Below are 24,004 nucleotides of genomic sequence, written 5' to 3'. Positions count from 1 at the left end.
TTGAGTGGTTAATTGGAGATAAGAGTCTCATGGGGAGTTTTCTTTCCAGTCTGGCTTTGAATTGAGACATCAGATCTCAGCTTCCTAAGTAGCTAGGACTATAGGTGTGAGCCACTAGTGCCGGCAATTATGAGACTTGAGTTCAAGTCCGAGTACAACCCCCCAAAAAAGCCAGGTGAAGCCCTGAGGCACTCTCTAGCAATCTGTGGGGAAGGAGACATGCATTCCTTTGTTCCTCATTGCCAGTGGTGGACAAGGTGCCAAAAAATTGAATGGGCTGAATTTCCATGTAGATCTGGAAATGTGAGTGCAGGCCAAGGATGGGCATGCATTGCCAGCTAGCAGAACCTGAGACCTTGTGGACGTCATTGGTGAAGAGAATATTGGATGTGCCTGGCTGGCTTGGAGACTGACAGAATTCATAGCAGCCCAGCCCAGAGTGTTTCCTTACAGCCTTCAGCACCACATGGACTTGTCTGCTCTGAGACGCCCATGTGCTGTGTTTCTGTCCTTCAGGTCTCTGTTCAAATGACATCTAACAGCCGGACGCTGGTGGCTCATGCCTGTAATCTTAGCTATTCAAGAAGCTGAGGTCTTAGGATCACAGTTGAAAGCCAGCCTGAGCAGGAAAGTACATGAGATTCTGGTCTCTAGCTAACCACCAAAAAGCCAAAAGTAGTGCTATGGCTCAAGGGTGGAAAAGCAAAGAGACAATGCCCTGAGTTCAAGCCCTGGTAATGGCACCAACAAAGAAAAAGAAGGCACCCAACAAGAGGCCTTAGTTGGACAGCCGTATAAAAACTAATGAGCCTTGCCTTATAAAAAACGAGTTTTCTAGTCCCTTTGCAGCCTTATATTTAGCTTTAGTGTCATAGAGTAAGGTGCTGTGACACTCCATGTGGCCGCTCTAGGCCTGTGGGCTTACCTCGATGCTGCAGCGAGAGGCTCGGCTGCCTTGGCTTTTTTCCCCCCGGTTCCTTGGCATGGGAGAGCATGGCACGCAGCCGCAGGCCCTTGGCATAGCTGCCTCAGACCGCTAGACCTTCCATTACTGAGGGTGGTGAAGAACCAAATCACTGTTCTGTGCTGAGCTGACATGGCTTTGTCACTACGCTGAGGTCTAAATCCAGTCAGGATCAAGTAGCAATGTCTTTCCTCTGCCCAAACTGACTTGACGAGGACAGCACTGTGGCTAATAATCAGTGCTAATCTCATGAGCGTTGACCTTCACTTTTCCAGGAAAAGATGCAGTGAGTACATTGGGGTGGCTAGGCCAGAACAAGAACAGCTGAAACATCGGGTTCCTTGGTTCTGGTGCTTGCGCTTGAGACTCATTTGAGTCAGAAGATTTCTTTCAGATGGTCTGCCCAGCCTGGCCCTGGATGGCTGGAGTTTACCAGCTGTTTCCCCACTGCCTGTGGCCACTCAGGTGTAGCTGCAGGATCTGTTGCTTTTCATGCTTTTCATTAGGAGGGTTGAGGCTTTGTGGCTGTGAAAAGCGTATTTACCAGTACCAGGGTTTGAAGTCAGAGACTTGCTGGTGCTCTACTACTTGAGCTATTACTTGAGCCACACCTCTAGCCTGACGTGTGTGTGTGTGTGTGTGTGTGTGTGTGTGTGTGTGTGTGTGTTTTGCTGGGGCTGGAGCCCTTGCACATCTGAGGCAAGTGCTCTGCCACTGAGCCACACACCTGCACAATCACACACTCTCAACAATACTGAGCTTTTGTCACCCCTCCCTGTTCATGACCACCAGCCAAGGTGCTGGCCTTGGTGTTGGAGCAGCGTGGTGTTAACGTCCTTTGAAAGAAGAAGTTACATTTTTCTTCATTCTTGGTTATGGTATCTCAAGGTAGCCAAGAGTTCTTAGGGTGAATATTCATCACAGCAGTCTAGCCTGACCCTGGGCAGGGAGAGAGGAAGGGCAATTAGGTGGCTCCCAGGGAGAAGAAAGAAGCAAGGAGAGAGGTGGGCTAATTTTATCTGCAGTGGAGATAATTCTATCTCCACTTGCAGGTTTTTCCACTGTAGTCAGTATTAGGAAACAAGTGAAGAAAAGCCTTGGGAGCAGTCCTCAGGCTTCAGGGGGCTGAATCCTTAGCAACAGCCATGAGGAGGGCTTTGTCCTTGAGTCAGCCTGGGTGCATGTGTGTGCCTTTGCTCAGAGCTTCTGCGAGTGTGCACACATGCACCTGTGCTCAGTAGTGGTCAGCGTGGCAGCGTCAAAGCAAAACCTGCCAGTTCCTATGTCTCTGAGGATGATGATGAAAGAAGGGAGGAAATAGACAAAGGTGAAGGGAAGGTATGGGTATATATTGTTTGGATGTGTATCCATAAAGAAGGCTATTGAGTGTGTGGTGGTGTGCACCTGTAATCCTAGAGGCTGGAGGATCTTGAGTTGGATGAAGGCTCACCTTTGTCTCAAAACACAAAAGGGTTTTGGGCTCACCACAATAAACTAGTACTTTTATCACTTAAATATCAACAAAGGGACATACCTGTTATCAAGCTACTGAAAAATAACAAGCAAAAAAGGGTTGGAGGCGTGGCTCAAGTTGTTGAGTTTCTGTTTAAAAGCAAATGTGAGACACTGAGTTCAAACTCAGAAATAGAATGTAAATACCCAGGGCCTGGGTGCTGTCCCTGAGCTTGTTTTACTCAGGGCTAGAGCTCTACCACTTGAGCCACAGCACCACTTTGGCTTTTTCTGAGTAGTTTATTGGAGATAAGAATCACACGAACTTTTCAAAGCCAGCACTGGGCTGGCTTTGAACTGCAATCCTCAGATTTAAGCCTCCTGAGTAGCTAGGATTAAATACTGATGGTAGCTGACATCTGCAATTGTAGCAACTTGGGGGGGCTGAGATCTGAGGACTGAGGTTTGAAGTCTACCCAGGCAGACAAATTCTCAAGACTTTTACCTCCAAGTAACCAGCAAAAAGTTAGAACTAGTGGCGTGGCTCAAGTGGTAGAGTACCAGACATGAGCCAAAAAGCTGAGCAACAACTTGAGGCCCTGAGTTTAAGCCCCAGTATCTACACATTAAAAAAAAATTTAATAAAGGGGTTGGGAATGTGGCTTAGTGGTAGAGTGCTTGCCTAGCATGCATGAAGCCCTGGGGTTGATTCCTCAGCACCACATACACAGAAAAAGTCAGAAGTGGCGCTGTGGCTCAAGTGGTAGAGTGCTAGCCTTGAGCAAAAAAGAAGCCAGGGACAGTGCTCAGGCCCTGAGTTCAAGCTCCAGAACTGGAAAATTACAAAAATAAAAATAAAAAAATTAATAAGGGGCAGGGAATGTGGCTTAGTGGCAGAGTGCTTGCCTAGCATGCATGTAGCCCTAGGTTCGATACCTCAGCACCACATAAGCAGAAAAAGCCAGAAGTGGTGCTGTGGCTCAAGTGGTAGAATGCTAGCCTTGAGCAAAAGGAAGTCAGAGACAGTGTTCAGGCCCTGAGTTCAAGCCCCAGGCCTGGCAAAAAAATAAATTAAAGACAAAAAATTAAAGAATGTAGGTAATTTCGTGTCTTTTTTCCTTTTTACTATTTTGTGCTTATTAGATTTGAAGAAATATGTCTTAAAGATTTTTCTTTAGTTGATGAGAGAGAATGGTACCAAAATTGATTTTAGACTGATGAAAAGCTTAGATGTTTTACTAAGCATTGTTACCTTCAGAGAGTTCACCCTAACATCATATATGTATGAGATAATGGTGCTTAGAAACCACTCAGAACTTACTTGCAGTAGATTTCTTTTGACTGCTCCAGTATTAGCAAGTCTTTGGTTACTGGGAGTGGTTTTAAGTCTGAGCACAGCACAACCATCCTAGATGAATTGTGTTTATGCTGGTTGTTGAACTGCAGTGCCACTCAAGAAAATAATGTGTCTACTGAGCAGAAAAACTAACTCAATAAATACAAAGCTTAAAAGATACTGTTTGAAGGACATTTTCATGGCTACATACAATGCTTGCATGTTGATGTGAAATAAGTCATTCAAATGCCATTTACAACTTACTGCCAATGTTTAGTTCCTGAGCTGGGCTAAGTCCTGCTCCATTACCATGTTTCATTATGTTGCCTGTTGTTTGCAGTCCTGAGCAGCTTAATGTATTGTGTGTTGTGTATGTTTTCTCACCTTGTATTAGTTTTTGTCTATTCAGAACAATAAAACAGTCAAGGCTGACTTTAGTGCAGGGTGTGATTACCCTTGGGAAAAGAAAAACAGTTGGTAACATAGTTAAGATTGTCCTACTTCTATACAAGGACTCCCAAGAACTAGCCAGGATGTACTGGGAACATTGTTAGGGAACATAAACAAAGCAAGCCTGCCAGCCAAGTTTCTTCCCCCTACTATATTCCACAGAGCAACTGCCTGTGTCCAGTCCCTTCAGTAGCTCAGCAAATGGGGAAGCCAGTGCCACAAAGGCGCCTTTGTCCCCTTGCTGACCAGTCAGGGGAGGAGACACGGAGCCTTTCCTTAATCTTGGGTTGGAGGATGTTGAATCCCTTAGCATGAGTCATCAGGTAGAAGAAAGAGTGGAAAATAAAACCCTCCTGTGGAAAATCAGTGAAATGAAAGAAAAAAGCCCCTAAAAATTGTTCTTTTACTGGGCTCTGCAGCCCTCCTGATACCAGGCAGTTCTGTATTGCAAATACCACAAGGCCAGCAAATAAAGACCTGCTCTGAAGCCTGCGCCCACCCCGTCTGCTCAGTTAACCTCGCTTCAGAGGTGCTGTTGGCATCGGGCCCTGTAGAGGCTTGTGGAACTTCTCTACCACCCAGGGGGGAGCTAAGAAATGCCCTAGGGTCATTTCCGAAGCTGACAAGTAGCCCACCAACAGGAAAGGACCTATGTGATGTCTGCTGTTGAGTCACAGCATGAACTCCTGGGTGCCATGCAGGCATCCAGCTAACAGCCGGAACTTGACAGAGCATCAGTTTGGTGGATACGCCATGGGGAGCCAGGCCTCTCCTGTGCAGACTTGTAAAGTGTAAGTTTCTTTGGGACAGAGCATTCCTTGAGTCAGCTGACTTCCTTGGGACAGGTGTCTACAGCAAGGGATCCGAGTGTGTCTCTGGCCTCCCCTTGAGATGAGGTCTGCCTTGCTTACTATTTGTCATCCCCTACCTGCCCCCACCCCACACACCTGACCCTGTGCTTGACTCAACTTTCAATGAATATGTTGACTATTCCTGATCAAACATTGTGACTTCCCAAAGGCCTTGAATGTACTTGGTAGTTGTTTTGTTCTGGTTATACCAAAAGACTATCTTCTGACCCCTGTGCCAGACTTGATCTTTTTAAATTTGGGAATACGAAGGCAAAAACAATGGCTCAGCTTATTTTATTTATTTATTTATTGTCAGTCCTAGGCCGTGAACTCAGGGCCTGAGCACCGTCCCTGGCTTCTTTTTGCTCAAGGCTAGCACTCTGCCACTTGAGCCACAGTGCCACTTCTGGCCGTTTTCTGTATATGTGGTGCTGAGGAATCGAACCCAGGGCCTCATGTATACGAGGCAAGCACTCTTGCCACTAGGCCATATTCCCAGCCCCAATGATTCAGTTTATATCACAGGATTATAAGGGGAAGAGATAGGATCAACCTGTGGCCCAGTACCAGTGCCTTCATTGTCTTGGAGTTGAGCCCTGGAATCCCTATGCCTATCCTCCAGGAGAGACTAAATCAGAAACCTATAATAGTTACAACACATACAAACAACACTCCAAGAGCTGAGCATGGAATGGAAAATATTTGTCAGCCAGAGGAACTTGCTGCTGCGGCCCCCTCCCTCAGCTCTGCCCCTAATGGGAAGAGACAGGAGGCCTGGCTCCTCAGCCATCCTGCTCAGCCATCTAGTTGATGACCATTCTGAAGTCCACTGTCATCCACTTTGCAGTACCTGTGGCCGCCTCTCTAGCACCTGTCAGTTCAAGAATTGCACCTGAAGTGCTTGCACTTCCCTCCGGTAGTAGCTTATGATGTGAGGGAGTCACAGTTCTTCCCAGCCTTAGGAGAGAAGGGGTGTTAAGGACTAGTGGAGAAGCTGGGGAGTGGGAAGAGGCTGCCATTCAAAAGGGAAGTGCTATGCTGGAGGCAGTGCTCAAATAGTAGGACTGCCTAGCACGTGCAGGGCTCTGAGTTCAAACCCCAGCACCACCAGAAGAGCAGAGCCCATCATAGGCATAGTCATTCTCTGCAGAGTGGCACCCACATTCATTTCATTACCACCAAGATGAGCTGCTTAGGTCCTTCGAGGTCCTGCTTCCTCTCTGCAAAATCATCAGGAATCTGCCTGGGAGGGATATCTTGGAAATTTTCGGAAACCTCCCCATCCCTCTCATCACCATTCTGCCTCATCAGAAAATGGAGCAGATCCTTTGCATAACAATGTCTAAGCAGATGGGCAGGTGGGCTTCCCATGGTATTCATACCGGCCTCAGTCTGAATCCCTGGGAGGTGCTAGCAAGCGTCAGGTCACCTTGGTCCAGCAGCTGCTTCCTGTGCCACTGCAGTGACCAGGTCACTGACCAGAAGGGCCAGGCAAAGGTGAGAGGGGCCACTGAGCCATGAGTAACCACGGGTGAAAACCAGAGCTCAGTCTGCTAGGAACAGCTGCATCTTTCCCCCTGCTTTTGTGAGGTGCCATCATGAGCTGGTATGATGATAATGCACCCTTGCAGCCCCTGCTAGCAATTAACACATGGAATCCACTCAAGAACACAAATCTTACTGCAAGTGGAGCTGTGGCCAGAGTGATAGAGGACTAGCTTTGAGCAAAAGCGCTCAGGGACAGCACTCAGGCCCCAAAGTTCAAGCTCCATGACTAACACGTAAACAAAAACAACACAAATGTTGACTGTTTCAGAGATGTGAACACAGCTGTGATGGAGTTACTGATCATGGCCTATGCACTGAAGACAGCCTGTGCCAGGAATATCATTGGCGTCATCCCCTACTTCCCCTACAGCAAGCAGAGCAAGATGAGGAAGAGGGGCTCCATTGTGTGCAAGCTCCTGGCATCCATGCTGGCCAAAGCCGGTGAGTGTCAGAGAGACTGGGGGTCTGGCACTCTCCTTCCCTGTTGGGGATTAGATTTCACATCAGGCAGGTAGCTTGGGACGTATTTCTTCATGTATGTGTTCACTGATTACATTTTCCTTTTGTACAGTGTGGTATTAAATCCATTATTTTCTCTTTGTCTTACTTTAGAATGACATTTCTTCAGTGGTTTTCCCTCTTCTGATAATGAACTGTTCCTGTGTTCTGTCATATCTGCACCATTTCATCTTGTCATTGGGTTTTGTCTGCCTTCCTGTGATCTAAGCTTCATTAACTACATTTTTTTTTTTTTGGCTACCAGGCTGGGGCTTAAACTGTCTTTTAGGATTTATTTTATTTATTTATTTATTTTTTTGCTCTACCACTTGACTCACAGCTCTACATTCCCTTTTTTGCTGGTTAATTGAAGATAAGAATCTCACCATCTTTCCTTCCTGGCTGGCTTTGAGCAGTGGTTCTCAGATATTAGCCTCCTGAATAGCTAGGGTTCTAGGAATGAGCCACCGGTGCCTAGCACTATGTTCTTTTTATGTTCATAGTATTCAAACATTATTATTATTTTTTTTTTACCAGTCATGGGGCTTGAACTCAGGACCTGAGTACTATCCCTGGCTTCATTTTGCTCAAGGCTACCACTCTACCACTTGAGCCACAGCGCCACTTGTGGCTTTTTCTGTGTATGTGGTGCTGAGGAATCAACCCCAGGGCTTCGTGCATGCTAGATAAGCACTCTACCACTAGGCCACATTCCCAGCCCTCTCAAACTTAATTTTTCTTTCACTATTACTTCAATTTCTATTGTCTCCTCCCAGCACCTGGTTGTCTTGTGTTCAGCAGCTCCTTTTCCTTGTATAGCAGTGGTCTGTAAGTCAAACGTTACAACACCGTGCAGTGTGATTTTTACACGTCTGTTGCTTGTTAGAAATGCTGCTGCTTTGCTCTGGAAGTTTTCCAGTGACCTTTGACCATCTGCAGTATATTTATAGATATATGATGGGAATTATTCAACTTCAGTATCATACTGTGTTATGTGAATTTCTTTTTATCCATTGCACATGTATTTTGTCTTGCTTCCTTATTTTAAAAATTATTTCCTGCCATAACTATTGGCCTTCACATTTCCTCTTCTCCCTCTTCTTCCTCTTCCTTGGGCTTGAACTCAGGGCTTCACTCTTCCTAGGTAGGTGCTCTACCACTTGAACCACTATGCCAACTCTCTCCCTACAACCTTTAATAAAAATCTTCCTAAGCTTATTTTTTTGGTGTGTGTGTGTGTGCTTTACTGGTATTTGAACTTAGGGCCTCACATTTGCTACAAGGCTGCTCTACTTCTGAGTTATACCTTCACCCCCCCTCCCTTTTTTTGTCAGTCCTGGGGCTTGAACTCAGGGCCTGGGCACTGCCTCTGGGATCTGTTTTTTGCTCATTGCTAGTGCTCTACCACTTGAGCCATGGTGCCACTTCCGGCTTTTTCTGTTAACCCAGGGCTTCGTGCATGCTAGGCAAGCACTCTACTGCTAAGCCTCATTCCCAGCCCTTCTGGTCCTTTTTTGCATTGGTTAGTTTAGAGTTAGGGTCTCACTTTTTGCCCAGGCCTGTACCAGGACCATGACCCATCTATTTGAGTGGGGTCACAGGTATGCAGCACCATGCTCAGCTTCTGTTGAGAGTGGAGTCTCAGGACTTTCTGGCCTGGCTGGGCTGAAAATGTGACCCTCTTGCTCGTGACCCCCTGCATAGCTGGGAAGACTGGCATCTGCCAGATAAAGGGTGTGACCTGTATGTCTGGGCTGGCTCAAAGCATGGTCCTCCTGTTCTCAGCCTCTCCAGTAACTAGGATTACTGGTATGAGCTACTGGCTCTTTGTTACATTTTGTTTTGTTTGGGGTTTTTTTGTTTTGTTTTGTTTTGCTGAGTTTTGAATTCATGCTTATTGGGCTAGCCCTCTACCACTTGAGCCACACCTTCATCCCTACTTTTTGCTTGTTATCTTGGAGACATAATCTCTCAATTTTTTTTTTATTTTTTTTTTTACCCAGGCTGGCTTCAACTCTCAGTCCTCCTAATGTTAGCCTCCTGAGTAGCTAGATTAGCAGGCATGAGTCATTGTGCCCAGCTCCCCCCTTTTTTATGCCTGCTGTTGCTTTGGTATTTATTAATTCCATGTTCATCTTGGAGCTTCTATCTGATTTTCTTTTATCTATTTGAAATTTTTCATAATTGGAGAGAGAGCATGCCTCTCCTTTAGGTCTTAGGTCTCTTTAGGTCTTTCTTCTCTGGAAGGTCCTGGCTCCTTGGTATTAGGCTGAACTTATTCTTCACTTCATTAAGTTTTATTAAGGTTAATAATGAAGTCTGTAACTACACTGCGAGTCACGGGGCCACTTGCTTCAGTGTGGTAGGAAGAGAGAGATGAGCATCTACATTTGTGTCCACTGTAGCCATGGACTTGTAGGGGAGAACTTTGTAATTTTTTGTTTTAAAATTTCAGGTTTAACTCACATTATCACTATGGATCTTCACCAAAAGGAAATACAAGGCTTTTTCAGCTTTCCCGTGGACAACCTTAGAGCCTCACCTTTCCTGCTTCAGTATATCCAGGAAGAAGTGAGGAGCCACCAGCAAACTCCCCTTTGCCCTCCAAGAGATCCCACTTAGTACCTCTGGTATCAGATTTCACTATTGAGAGGCACATGGAATGAGCTTTCCCTGAGTGGAAGCTGCTGAAGCCAGATAGACTCAGCACTTAGTCACAGTGCATCAGACTTTTAGAAGACAATTAGAGCAAATTCCTTCACTGCACTGTTAGCAATTGGTTGTTTCTTTGGATTGAGGGTTTGGTTTTGTTTGATGCTGTTCCTTAGTTTGGTTTTGTTTTTCAGAGCTGAGGACTGAACTCAGGGCCTTGTGCTTGCCCGGCAAGTGCTGTTCCATTGAGCTAAATCCCCAATTTTTTCCTGGGGTTTGAACTCAGGGCTTGAGTGCTGTCTCTGAGCTTTTTTGCTCAAAGCTAGTACTCTACTATTTGAGCCATAGGTCTGGATTTTGTCTTTGGTAATAAAGCTCACATTCTTACCTGCCTGGGCTGGCTTCCAACTTTGATCTTCAGATCTCAGCCTCCTGAGTAGCTAGGATTACAGGCATGAGTCACCAGCCCCCAGCTAAGAATTATTTTTGACCCTCTAGATGTTAGTAGTACTTTTGAAATCATGTTAATTGGTAAATGATGAAAAATTTAAATACGTGGATGCAATTCTAGTGTATTTGATTACTAGTATACATTACTACATGAAGAAGAAAACGTGTATGCAAATGTCCAGGTATTCATTCTTTTTTTTAAATAACTCCGCATATTCTCTTTTTCCTCCAAATCTAGATTCCAAACTACAGAAATGCAGTCATTGTGGCTAAGTCTCCTGATGCTGCGAAAAGGTAATAAACCAGGCATGTATAAAAATCCCGTCTGGGTGCTTGTGAAATCAGAATTGCTGTTAGGGGATCAGGGTCTGCTGCAGTTTGGCAGTCAGAACTCCAAGTCCCATCACCATCATTACATCCTCACCCTGGCTTTGTCTCCAGCCTGCAGACAGCGTGGTGCAGTGCTGAGTTACTGAGTTTTCTTGTGGGAGAAAACAAAGCTCTCCCTTCAGAGTCTCAGGAGATGGAAAACTGGCCAGGAGCATTTTTCAGAAGTTTTAGAGATTTTTTTATTTGGGGGGGGGGGGAGGTGCTGGTCCTGAGGCTTGAACTCAGGGCCTGGGTGTTGTCCCTTAGTTTTTCATTTTTTTGCTCAAAGATAGTGCTCTGCCACAGGTCTCACAACTGGGCGCTGATGGTTCACGCCCATAATCCTAACTACTCAGGAGGCTGAGGTCTGAAGAGCGCCATTCAAAGTCAGCCCTGGCAAGGAAAGTCGGTGAGACTCTATCTCCAATTAACCACCAGAAAACTAGAAATGGAGCAGTGGCTCAAAGTAGTAGAGCACTAGCCTTGAGCAAAAAAACTCCAAGGGCTGGGAATGTGGCCTAGTGGTAAAGTGCTTGCCTTGTATACATGAAGCCCTGGGTTCGATTCCTCAGCACCACATATATAGAAAAAAGCCAGAAGTGGCGCTGTGGCTCAAGTGGCAGAGTGCTAGCCTTGAGCAAAAAGAAGCCAGGGACAGTGCTGAGGCCCTGAGTCCAAGGCCCAGGACTGGCAACCAAAACAAAAGAGCCCGAGTCAGCGCCTAAGCCCTGAGTTCAAGCCCCACAACTAACCAAAAACAGTCTCACAGGGCAGCCTGTCTGGGCAGGCTTTGAACCCAGTTCTCAGATCTCAGCCTCCTAGGACTACAGACATGAGCCGCCATGCCCTGCTTGCTCAAATTTTGACCAAAATTCTTCCAAAGAGGAATATTGTCATTGGACCATAAAAAAAGGAAACAAAAAAATCAAAGATAGGACCAAAATGATCTAGATTCAGAACTCAGCTCCTGTGCTCCGAGCCATCTCCATTCTGGCCTAGTTTATAGAAAGAATTCCACTGTGTGCCTTTAGAGAGCTGATGGTGTATGTTCATCTTCTGAAGAGTAGTGTGACAGTAGTGCTATCAGCTGTCACCACCATCACCTATTGCTCTTCTAATTGCTCATAGGGCCCAGTCCTATGCGGAGAGGCTACGCCTGGGGTTGGCAGTGATCCACGGGGAAGCTCAGTGCACAGAGCTGGACATGGACGATGGGCGGCACTCCCCGCCGATGGTGAAGAATGCCACTGTGCACCCTGGCCTGGAGCTGCCTCGTAAGCTTCACCCTGACTCCTGATTCACCAAGTGAACACTTTCTCCAGCACAAGTGGCTGGGAGTCAACACCTGTGTGGGACCTGTGCTGGCTTGCCTTTTTGCTTGTTTTGCTCTTTTTAAACAATCACATGGTATTTCCTTCATCTTTGTAAAGGAAATAGTATGTGTTACGCATATTTGTAGACTGTATAAGGACATTTGCAATAATCAGGGTAGATTTAGCTTTCAGAAAATGTTGAATGTTTGTTTGCTTTAGTAAGCAAGGGGTGGGTGGGTGTGTCTGTGTGTGTGTGTGTCTGTGTGTCTGAAGTCCAAAGACTTCACATTTTGGTAAGGTGGTGAGAGCGTGATGATCTGATGATTAGAAATTGGGCTTTGGCCATGGGGCAACTTCAGCATTTGCTTAGTAATGTAATGTAGCTCTTTGACCTGATTCCTATTCTCTTGCTGTTAATAATCCAGCACTGTGGAATCTGTTTACTTCCATGGACTTTGAGTGACACAAACAAGCATTTACACTGGCAGATAGGTCCAAGGTTTTGAGAACAAGGAAATTATTTCTGGTTAGAATCTTATTAGCCATACTTCAGAACCATCTAGAGCACTAATAGGATGGAGAAATAGTGAGTACTCGTCCCACTCCACTTCAGAGGAGCATCCTCAGAGTTTTGCCCTATTTATCTCCCTTGCATCTCTCTATATAAGAAAATAAGTAAGCCTTGCACTGGTGGCTCCTAGCTGATCAGGAGGCTGAGATCGAAGGATCGCATTTCATATCCAACCTGGGCAGGAAAATCTGTGGGACTCTCATCTCCAGTTAATCACCAGAAAACCAGAAGTGGTACTATGACTCAAAGTGGTAGAGTGCTGGGCTGGGGATATGGCCTAGTGGCAAGAGTGCCTGCCTCGGATACACGAGGCCCTAGGTTCGATTCCCCAGCACCACATATACAGAAAACGGCCAGAAGTGGTGCTGTGGCTCAAGTGGCAGAGTGCTAGCCTTGAGCAAGAAGAAGCCAGGGACAGCGCTCAGGCCCTAAGTCCAAGCCCCAGGACTGGCAAAAAAAAAAAAAAGTGGTAGAGTGCTAGCCTTGAGCAAAAAAGGTCTGGGACTATGCCCAGGCCCCTGAGTTCAAGCCCCACACTGAAAAAAAGGAATAGATTTATAATTTTGTTCGTGGTTTGTCTGCCTCTGTCTCTCTCTGTTTCTTTCTCTTTGGTTATTTACTTATTTTTTTTTTTGCCAGTCCTGGGGCTTGAACTCAAGGCCTGAGCACTGTCCCTGGCTTCTGCCACAGCAATACTTCTGGCCTTTTCTGTTATGTGGTGCTGAGGAGTCGAACCCAGGGCTTTGTGCATGCTAGGCAAGCACTCTACCGCTAGGCCACATTCCTAGCCCACTCTCTTTGTTGTTGTTGTTGTTTTTTGCCAGTCCTGGCCCCTTCAACTCAGGGCCTGAGCACTGTCCCTGGCTTCTTTTTTTTGCTCAAGGCTAGCACTCTGCCACTTGAGCCACAGCACCACTTCTGGCCGTTTTCTATGTATGTGGTGCTGAGGAATAGAACCCAGGGCTTTGTGTGTACGAGGCAAGCACTCTTGCCACTAAGCTGGGAATATTCCCAGCCCTCTTTGGTTATTTTTTGAGGCATATTTTTTTAAGTGTCTCAGGCAATCCTCAAACTGGAGCTCTATTTAATTCAGGTTGGCCTCTGCCTCCTTCCTGAATGCTGTGATTACTGGCATTCCTTACCACTGTCTTGCTTTGTTCATTCATAAACTCCTTTATAAGGCAGATTTCTGAGTCTTTCACTCATAGTTTTCCAAATCTATCATTATTAGTCCCTTATTGATGGTATATAGGTTATTTTAGGCTTTGGCTGTGAGAAACAATGCTGTCATGATAACACACATTGATCCTTTCTCACACGTCAAGAGTTGATTCTGGGGCTGGGAGTATGGCCTAGTGGCAAGAGTGCTTGCCTCCTACACATAAGCTCTCGGTTCGATTCCCCAGCACCACATATATGGAAAACGGCCAGAAGGGGCGCTGTGGCTCAGGTGGCAGAGTGCTAGCCTTGAGCGGGAAGAAGCCAGGGACAGTGCTCAGGCCCTGAGTCCAAGGCCCAGGACTGGCCAAAAAAAAAAGAGTTGATTCTGTGCTGTCCATTTAGGGACTCATATTACCCTTCATACTGCCAGTAGGATCTGTGCTTCCTTATCCTATTAGCTTTTAATTTTGAACTAACCTCAGACCTAGAGAAAAGGCTAAAGAAGAACACAGGAGACAGGGACCCTTAGATCACGCATGTAATCCTCACTACTCAAGCCGTTGGGATCTGAGGATCTCAGCTGAAAGCCAGCTAGGACAGACAAGTCCAAGATAAAAGACTTTTTTTTTTTTTTTTGCTTAACCAGCTAAAAACTGGAACTAGAGGCATGGCTCAGGTGGTAGAGTGCTAGCTGTAAGAGCACAAGGCCCTGAGTTCAAGCCCTGATAACTGGCACATACAAAAAAATAAGGAGTACAAGGGGGCTAGGAGTAGTATGACTCAAGTAGTAAAGCATCTGCCTAGCAAATGCAAGGCCCTGAATTCAAACCTCAACAATGCCAAAAAAGGAAAAAAGGAAGAAAGAAATTTTTACTAATTGTAGTCCACACTAAGTCCCCAAATCTAATATTTACATCTCTATTTTTTGTACTATTTGAGAGTGAGCTAGAGACAATGCTGAGTGTATATTGCCTAAATACAAAACACTCTTACATAACCACTTTCTAATTTTCATACTCAGGAAACTCCGGTTGTTACAATACTATTATCTAAGCACAGACCTTATCCAAGTTTTGCCAGTGTCCTTCGGAACAAAAGAAAAAATGATTTCTGGCCCAGGTCCTGATCCGGGACTGCAGATTGCATTCAGCCCTTGTTTATTTCTCTTCAGTCTGGTGTAGTGTAGTCTGGAGCGGCTTCTCTATGCTTTGTCTCAGCTGACCTCGATGCTTAGGACAGTGCAGGCCAGTTACTTTACAGACTACTCCTTAATTGGAACTTGTTTGTGTCCTCATGCTTAGATGCAGGAATGTCACAGGAAACATGTGATGCATCCTTTTTGCTGGTGAGGTTGACTTGGGTCTCTTGGTTAAAGTGGTGTCTGGCAGGTTTCCAACTGGAAGTTAGTTACCACTTTTTCCCTTTGTAGGTAATAGTGTCACAGACTGTAAATGTCCTCTTTGTCTTCAAATCACATCCCTTGTTTTATAATTGTCCAAGACCAGACTCAAACTCACTATCTGATGCTTGCTATCACTCATTGGCTGACACACTACCACCACCTGAGTTATACCTCCAGCCCTCCATTGTTTGTTTGTTTTGTTCTATTGGTGGTCCTGGGCCTTGAACTCAGGCCTGGGCTCTGTCCCTGAGTCTCTCTCTGTGCTTGAGGCTAACCACAGCTTCACTTCCAGCCTTTTTTATTTATGTGGTACTGAGGAATTGAACCCAGGGCTTCTTGCATGCTAGGCAAGCACTCTACCACTAAGCCACATTCCTAGCCCTCCCTCTTTCCTTTCCTCCCTCCCTCTCTTCTTTCCTTCCTTCCTTCCTTCCTTCCTTCCTTCCCTCCCTCCCTCCCTTTGCTCCCTCCCTCCCTTTCTGTAGGAGCGTGAGGCTGTCAGTTCAGCTGCATTTCTGCAGGCTCAGGTGTTTCCCTGTCTCTCTAGTGTTGATCTATTGATAAAGTTGACATTTCTTTGATGAGGTTGGCATTTCTGTGGTCTAGACACGTACCAGGATCTCAGTGGCTAATTCCTCACAGCCTGCTTTGTCTTTGTTCTGGCAGAGGAAAGTGTGGCTAGCTAGCAACATGGAGAGTAAAGGCGTTCATGTGTACACATGGGCATTGTGCTGGAGAAGTATGCTTGCACTTTTTCATAATGCAGCTATATTTTACTTGGGAAAAAATGCCCTTATTGTCAAAATCCAGTGTTGTAAAAAGTGGAAAACAGTTTCTTAGTTCTTTTGTAATGAAGAAGGAAAGAGAAAACATTTTTACCATAGCTGATATTTTTATTAACTAATTAATTTTTAATTTTTAATTTTTTTGTCGGTTGTGGGGCTTGAACTCTGAGCCTGGGTGCTGTCCCTGAGCTTTTTAGCTCAAAGCTAGTAGTGCTCTACCACTTGATCCACAGTGCCACTTTCGATTTCCTGGTGGTTAATTGGAGATAAAAGTCCCACAGACTTTCCTGCCTGGGCTGCTTTGAACTGTGATCCTCAGATCTCAGCCTTCTGAGTAGCTAGGATTACAGGCAAGAGCCACCATTACCTGGCTTCATTTTGTTCTTAACTGAGTGGGCTTTGACAAAAGAGCAGGATCTTAAACAGGGAAGTTTCAGCATCCTCTGCCCTTGACCATCATCATAAATATGGAAAGTAGGATTTTGAGCAGTTCCTTTTCTGAATGAGCTATTGGAAGTTGTTGGCATTTTTGGCCTGTGAAGTGCTCATTATTTTTTCTACCCTGTAATAAAGCCTCTCTGTTTTTTACAAGCCACCAAATTATGTGTTTAGTTTATCAGACTCTGAGGTAAAAGGAAGAGACTAGGGAGAGACTTCTTGGCCTTGGTTGGAGCTGGGCTTTAGGGTTTTTGTTTTTGTTTTTTCCTTTTAGACCAATAGTAGTTTTGGAGGGAGATACAGGTTACAGAAAAGTAAACATGAAAACTCCTCAAGCAGAGTCTAATTCCTATTGCTCTTTTGTCTGGGTTTTGGTTTTAGTTTTTTGGAGAGACTTGCTAGCCTAGGCTGGCCTCTAGCTCTCCATCTTCCTGCTTTAACCTCTAGAATGCTGGGGTCACAGGTGTGTGCCACGCCCAGCTAGCTGATGGTTGTATACAGAGCTTTCTTGGCATCTCAGGTTCAAGAAATCGTTCCTATTTCTGGGATGAGAGATCCCAGCACTCAGAAGGCTAAGGGAGGATGATGATGAGACCAGCCTGGACAACGTAGGGAAACTGTCTCACTAGACAAAAAAAACTGCCAGCAAAGTAGTGCTGTGACCTAGACGAGTGGCTCACACCAGTAATCCTAACTGCTCAGGAGACTGAGGTCAGGAAGGATGGCACTTCAAGCCCATTCTAGGCAAAAAAAAAAAAAAAAAATCTCTAGGCTCTCATGTCCAAAATAACCAGTGAAAAGCAAAGCTGGAAAGCTGGGCACTGGTGGCTCACACCTGTAATGCTAACTACTCAGGAGGGTGAGATCTAAGGCTTGTGGTTTGAAGCCAGCCCAGGAAGGAAAGGTCTATGAGACTGTGTGTGTGTGTGTGTGTGCGCGCGTGCGTGCGTGTAGAGAGTGCGCACAAAAAAACCAGAATTAGGGCTCTGGCACAAGTGGTTGAGCACTAGCCGTGTGTGTGTGTGTGGAGAGAGAGAGAGAGCGTGCGTGAGAGAGAGAGAGAGAGCACAAAAAAGCCAGAAGTAGGGCTGGGGATATAGCCTAGTGGCAAGAGTGCTCACCTTGTATACATGAGGTCCTGGGTTCAATTCCCCAGCACCACATATACAGAAAACGGCCAGAAGTGGCACTGTGGCTCAAGTGGCAGAGTGCTAGCCTTGAGAAAAGAAGTCAAGGACAGTGCTCAGGCCCTGAGTTCAAGGCCCAGGGCTGGCCCAAAAAAAAAAAAAAAAAGCCAGAAGTAGGGCTCTGGCACAAGTGGTTGAGTACTAGCTTTGAGTACAAAAGCCCTGAGCTCAAGTCTCAGGACTAGCATCAAAAAAAGAGTTCTAAATATTTTTTCATTTGATTTTGCTGCTCTGGGAAGGGAACCACTGGTGATTTTATATCAAGGGTACACATTGTATACCAGGATGCAAGCTCTGTATAGGTGACTTCATACCAAAGGTATATACATTGTATACCAGGATGCAAGCTCTGTATACCAATCCTGTTGCTTGGAATCTGCTAGAATTACTTGTTAAATCATGAAGCTGAATAATTACTAATATTTGTCCTTCTTTATTACCAATTTAATCTTTTTTTTTTTTTTTTTTTTTTTTTTGGCCAGTCCTGGGCCTTGGACTGAGGGCCTGAGCACTGTCCCTGGCTTCTTTTTTTTTGCTCAAGGCTAGCACTCTGCCACTTGAGCCACAGCGCCACTTCTGGCCATTTTCTGTATATGTGGTGCTGGGGAATCGAACCCAGGGCCTCATGTATATGAGGCAGGCACTCTTGCCACTAGGCCATATCCCCAGCCCTGTACTGATTATATGTTGAAAGGATAAATATTTGATATCGCAGGTAGAATAAGACCTATCAATTTCACCTTTTTGTTTTATTTTTTACCCAGGCTACTGGGAAGTATAAGATCACCTGCAGGGCTTTCCTCTGCTGCTGTGGGTACTCATGCCGCTCCAAACGGCTGTCAGCTGAGCCACCTCAGGTGGTGGAGGGGAATCTGTGTGTTGTGCCATGCTGTGCCTGTGGTCTGTGCTGCAGACATTTGCTTGTGACTATATTTATTCTGCAACATGGGGTAACTGGGTCTTGTGTTTTGTTTGTTTTGCTATAGTGATGATGGCCAAAGAGAAGCCGCCAATCACAGTGGTGGGAGATGTCGGGGGGCGCATCGCCATTATCGTGGTATGTAGCTCTCTCCTTGCAGTTGTCCACTCTGGGGCTGTGTTTCTAGAAACAATGATGGATTTCCATGGGTCCATCCATCCTTTCTCACCCAAATTCCACTAGGTAAAGCAGCAGGACTTCTTAGGTAAACAAGCAGATCAAAAGAGCTAAATCTCCCCTAGGAATTGAGCATCATAGCTTCAGAGGCATGAGACAAAATAAAGGCGAGCTGTCCTGTTTGTTACTGATGGGGTCCAGGAATCCCAGTGCAGGCCGGCTTTGCACTGACATGCTTGCTGTACTTTTTTTTTTTTTTTTTTTTTTGGCCAGTCCTGGGGCTTGGACTCCGGGCCTGAGCACTGTCCCTGGCTTCTTTTTGCTCAAGGCTAGCACTCTGCCACTTGAGCCACAGCACCACTTCTGGTGGTGCTAGGGAATCGAACCCAGGGCTTCATGTATATGAGGTAAGCACTCTTGCTACTAGGCTTTTTTTTTTTTTTTTTTTTGCCAGTCCTGGGGCTTGGACTCAGGGCCTGAGCACTGTCCCTGGCTTCTTTGTGCTCAAGGCTAGCACTCTGCCACTTGAGTCACAGCGCCCCTTCTGGCATTTTCTGTATATGTGGTGCTGAGGCTTGATGTGTACGAGGCAAGCACTCTTGCCACTAGGCCATATTCCCAGCCTGCTGTACTTGCAAATGCTTTCCTGGCTAGAAGGCCATGGGACATTTGCAGTGCCCACTTTTCTGTCTTCCTCTCATGTGACTTTCTCCTTGAAAGCAGTAATTGGTCGTTGGTTCTGTGGGACCAGTCCTCAGCTCCAGCTTCCACGTCATACACGCTGGCAAGAAGTCCCCAGAGCAGCCTCTGCTGCCATCCCTGGATGTTCAGCCTTAACACAGAAACCCTTCCAAACAAAATGCAGCCGGGTGATGGTCTCCATGGGCTGGGAGAGGGCAGCCCTGTGGCACTGGTTCCTCTTGCAGGATGACATCATCGACGATGTGGAGAGTTTTGTCGCTGCTGCAGAGATCCTGAAGGAGAGAGGTGCTTACAAGATCTATGTCATGGCCACGCATGGCATCCTGTCCGCTGACGCCCCCCTCCTGATTGAGGAGTCCTCCATTGATGAGGTCTGTGTGTGCTGGAAGGGCTTGGACCGTGCAGCCTGAGTTAGGACTTGCTGCTGTGCTTTCTGTGAATGAGAAAGGACTCCACTGGTCATTAGCTGCTTAATCTCTTGCTTAAAGCTAGCAGCTTTGTTGACAGACACATCTGTATGTACTTGTCACTTGCATTCTTTACTGTAATTTGACACTCCAGTAACATTTGAGACTCGAATTCTTCCTTGCATGGAGCTGGGGCTCACTATAGCTCTGTCTAACCCACAACATTTCCCAGGACTTGAGTTCTATGCTCTTTTTTTTTTTTTTTTAATCAAGATTCAAACTTGGTAACTAACGCTTTTGCTCATTGATTAGCACTCTACCAGTTGAGCCACATCTCCAACCCTGAGTTCTTTTTATGTTCTGAGCCATCTAACCTTTCCCTTGTGTGGAGCTGGTTTAGTCTGTAAAAGTATAATTGGTCACTAGTGGCTCACACTTGTAATCCTAGCTACTCAGGAGGCTGAGATCTAAGAATGATAGTTCAAAGCCAACCCAGGCTTATCTTTTTTTGCTTTTTTCTTTTTCTTTTTGGTCAGTCATGGGGCTTGAATTCTGGGTCTGGGCACTGCCCCTGAGCTCTTCAACTCAAGGCCAGCATTCTACCTATTGGGCCACAGTGCCACTTCCAGTTTTTTGGTAGTTAATTGGAGATAAGAGGCACGGACTTTCCTACCCAGGCTGGCTTTGAACCACAATCCTCAGATCCCAGCCTCCTGAGTAGCTAGGATTATAGGCGTGAGCCACCAGTGCCTGGCCCAGGCTTATCTTACATCCAATTAACCCTCAAAAATCCAGTAATGGGGCTGTGGCTGAAGGGCTGAAGTGGTAGAGCACTAGTCTTGAGTAAAGAAACTCAGGGACAGTGCTCAGGCCCTGAATTTAAGTCCCAGCACTGGCACTGATTGAAAAGCCAAAGGGGAAAGAGGCATTTGCTCAGCCCTCTCTAGCAGGCTTAATGCCCTGAGTTTGAACCTAGATACTAAAAACAACAACAAAACCCAAAACTTTTTTTTTTTTTTTATTGTCAAGATGATGTACAGGGGCTGGGGATATAGCCTAGTGGCAAGAGTGCCTGCCTCGGATACACGAGGCCCTAGGTTCGATTCCCCAGCACCACATATACAGAAAACGGCCAGAAGCGGCGCTGTGGCTCAAGTGGCAGAGTGCTAGCCTTGAGCGGGAAGAAGCCAGGGACAGTGCTCAGGCCCTGAGTCCAAGGCCCAGGACTGGCAAAAAAAAAAAAAAAAAAAAAGATGATGTACAGAGGGGTGACAGTGGCCCTAAAGAGTAACTGTTTATTTTCTTCTGCTGTCCATCCAGGTGGTGGTAACAAATACTGTCCCTCATGAGGTTCAGAAGCTACAGTGTCCCAAGATAAAGACTGTGGATATCAGTCTGATTCTTTCTGAAGCAATTCGGAGAATCCACAACGGAGAGTCCATGGCGTACCTCTTCCGGAACATCACAGTGGATGACTAGCCTGCAGGTGCCTCGACCCTGGAACTGCAGAGAACAACACTACAGAAGAGCACCACGGTTATGTGCAGTGTTTGCTGGCAGGGGAGGATTGAGCAGTCTCTCACCCAGACTGCTTGGGGAGGAGGCAATAAGATAGGCAGGGGAGACGTGAGGGAATAATCAAGAGGCCCTAAGTGTCTACCCTCTTCCTTAGCAGAACTTGCAGAAGCTCTCTTGAACAGAAGCTGAAAATCTAGTTGCTCATGAATAGGGCTTAATTGTATTGTTCACCCAGTGTTTGAGCTCTGGGGATCACAGGTGTCATATTGAACTTGGTCAGGGAATGGAATGGCCCTGGCATTGGTTTTGCCTAGTTGTCCTCTCCCTAGTCAAGCTTATATGTCTTTTATATAGAGTATCTTATTTTTCTTTCAGAAACTACTGTGCCAGCTGGGTGTGGTAGCTTACACCTGTATCACAGCATTTGGGAGGCTGAGGTAGGAGGATCAAGGTTTGAGGCAGCTTGGGCTACAAAGCAAGTTAAAGTCAGCCCAGGCTGCATAGTGAGACACTGCCTCAAAAAAGTAAGAACAAAATAAGCTAACAGAAACTGCTGTGCCTACTGTCATCAGACAAACATTTGTGTCCCTGCTCCTCTTGAGGTTTCAGTTAGAAAATAGGTCCCATCTCTGGGTAACTGCATTACTCTGAAGTTGCAAATAAAAAGACTTTTTGTCTCTCTGGTCTCTTCCCTTGGTTCACAGCTTCCTGATCCCCCCTAGCTACTGACTGACATCAACCAGACTGTAGAAGGCACTGGGTACAAAACAAAGGGTGGTCAGGGTGTAAGGCTGCTACAGACCTCAGACACAAGTTTTCTACGTTCCATCCCCTTCCTAACTGGGAGTTAAATCCTTGTGGAAGATGTAAGTTAACAGGAGAAATGAAGTGAGCCGTCAGTTTCCTGTGGTCATGATGGAACATTATCTGCACACTTAGAACTGAGCTTTCCTCTCACTGTCCGCATTGCAGTGTGGTCTTCACCGCCTGTCAGGAAGCCTCATTGCAAGTGCAGCAAGCTGAGCTTTGTATACCCCAGGTCCTGAACCAAGTCAGGACAGGGAAAGACCTTGTGGGAAGGTGGGGCGGCTGGGAAATGAGCCGGGGTTGCTTTGCACTCTCAGAAATTCCTTTATTTGTATAATTGTGTTTCTCTGTGGGGAAGTTTCCTCCACTTTCAATCCCTTCCCTTTATCTCCAAGAAAAGTTCCCAGCCCACAGTCAGGACCTTGAGCACATTGGCTTTTCCAGCACACAAATAAGTTGCCTTCTGGTAATGGTCCAAGTACAGAGAGACTTGCACAAAGAACTCAACCATGAAAATAATGAGTGGTGGCGGAGGAAGAGCTGGGGTACGGGTGAGCAGGGGACCCGGTTCTTAATTACTAGTTTGAACAGATGACATAGTATGCCGTATTTTCTGGGTTTCCATCTTCTGTTATGGAGAAGTTTGGATTTGGAAGCTAAGTTTCAAGTCTGAAATTCTTTTTATATTTCCAGTTCCCATTTTCTTTTTTGTTTACCTTTATCTCCAAGGGTAGAGGGGTTTAAAAGTGTTTTACTTTGGTGTCTACTGAGTCCCCCAGAGCTTGCGCAGACAGTGAAAGCCTTGGGCACCTCAGGAGAGCCCCCTGGCTTCAGGTTCCATCCCCGGCACTGGTGAAATTAGACATATCAGACGTGACATGTGAGAGCCTACGTGTGCTGACTACTTAGCTAGTATAGACGGAGCAGCTGACGCTCATCTGAAAAGCTACTGACTTGAGAACCAAGAGTAGTAAAACACCTGCCCAGCAAGTACAAGGCCCTGAGCCAAGTACAAGGCTCCGGTGCCACCTAAAAGAAAATGAGCAAGGGTCTCCCGTTCACCTGGCCCTGGCCATTGCCCCGGTACAGCCAGTCCAGAAACAGGTTTCGCTTTGCAGTCCGCCCTTGCTTTCCAGCCTAAGCACAGTGCTAATTCCACCTCAACTGTGAATGAGCATTTGCAGGTGCCGCGGTAGCTTTGCTCTGTGAGCACCCAGGAAACCCTCCTTGCCTATGTCCTGCGAGAAGCCCCCCAGACCCCACTGCTCCTGCCTGGAAGGAGCTGGGGTGCTGGGTGCGGCCACTGGGCGCGCGTAAGTGATGGTGGTGCAATACAGAGAAGGCCTGTCACCCCTGACCCCTCACTGGAGCCCAGGGTAGCCACCACCCCTTTCCAACTTGACTTTTGGTTGAACCAAGTGGTGCGGGGAGACCTGGGGACTGACTCCTGTAGACCCACGACTGCCTGCGGTTGCCAAGACACCGCTCGGGGGGCGTGGGCATGGGCTGGTCCTCTTCAGTGATCTGGCGGGCTGGGCAAGTGCGCGTGGGCACTAGGCCTGGGGCTTGAGCTGAGCTTTTTAGTTTTCTTTGTTTTTAAAAGTTGTTACAAAGGTGATGTACAGAGGGGCTGCAGTTAGGGAAGCCAGGTAAGGGTGCGTTGCTTCCCGGACGGTGCCCCCGTCTTTCCCTCCCATCCCCCCAGGCTTGCGTGGTTCCTTTCCAGGCCCCGGTGCCGGCTTTGGGGCGGGAGTGCTCTCCGCGCGGAACCCCGGGGCGGGGCGCGCAGGGCCCCGCGGCCCGCGCCAGGGCGCCCCTCGTTCCCCTCGTTCCAAACGACCGCTGGCCTCGAGCCCAGCCGGCCGAGGGGAGCCCCGGCGGCCGCACACTGACCGGGAGCTCCGGTCGCTGGACCCCGCCGGCAGGCGGGAGCTGGTTTCTCGGCGAGTCCTTGTCCCCCGGCGGCTGGGAGAGGGACAGGGCCCCCCTGCGGGGGGGGCCTCGCGGGTCCCCGCAGGCCCCCGGGGGCGCAGCGAGCCGGGCCGTG

The 24,004-nt window shown here is 46.9% G+C and overlaps 1 protein-coding gene across 1 annotated transcript in view; it reads left to right on the top strand.

Moving 5' to 3' along the window:
- Positions 1-21,829, top strand: part of Prpsap1 (phosphoribosyl pyrophosphate synthetase associated protein 1) — a 28,235-nt gene extending 6,406 nt beyond the window's left edge. Inside the window, exons 4-10 of the mRNA XM_048365897.1 lie at positions 6,870-7,042; positions 9,555-9,670; positions 10,440-10,495; positions 11,699-11,844; positions 18,414-18,484; positions 19,450-19,596; positions 20,953-21,829. Of these exons, the coding sequence (XP_048221854.1) occupies positions 6,870-7,042; positions 9,555-9,670; positions 10,440-10,495; positions 11,699-11,844; positions 18,414-18,484; positions 19,450-19,596; positions 20,953-21,111 (868 nt within the window). The 3' untranslated portion in view covers positions 21,112-21,829. The remainder of the gene's footprint in view (positions 1-6,869; positions 7,043-9,554; positions 9,671-10,439; positions 10,496-11,698; positions 11,845-18,413; positions 18,485-19,449; positions 19,597-20,952) is intronic.
- Positions 21,830-24,004: the final 2,175 nt, after the last annotated feature.

Source organism: Perognathus longimembris, chromosome 17 (assembly GCF_023159225.1).
Source record: "Perognathus longimembris pacificus isolate PPM17 chromosome 17, ASM2315922v1, whole genome shotgun sequence".
NCBI classification, from domain to species: Eukaryota; Metazoa; Chordata; class Mammalia; order Rodentia; family Heteromyidae; genus Perognathus; species Perognathus longimembris.
Note: the sequence above shows the minus strand (reverse complement) of the source record. Positions and strands in the feature narration are given on the sequence as shown.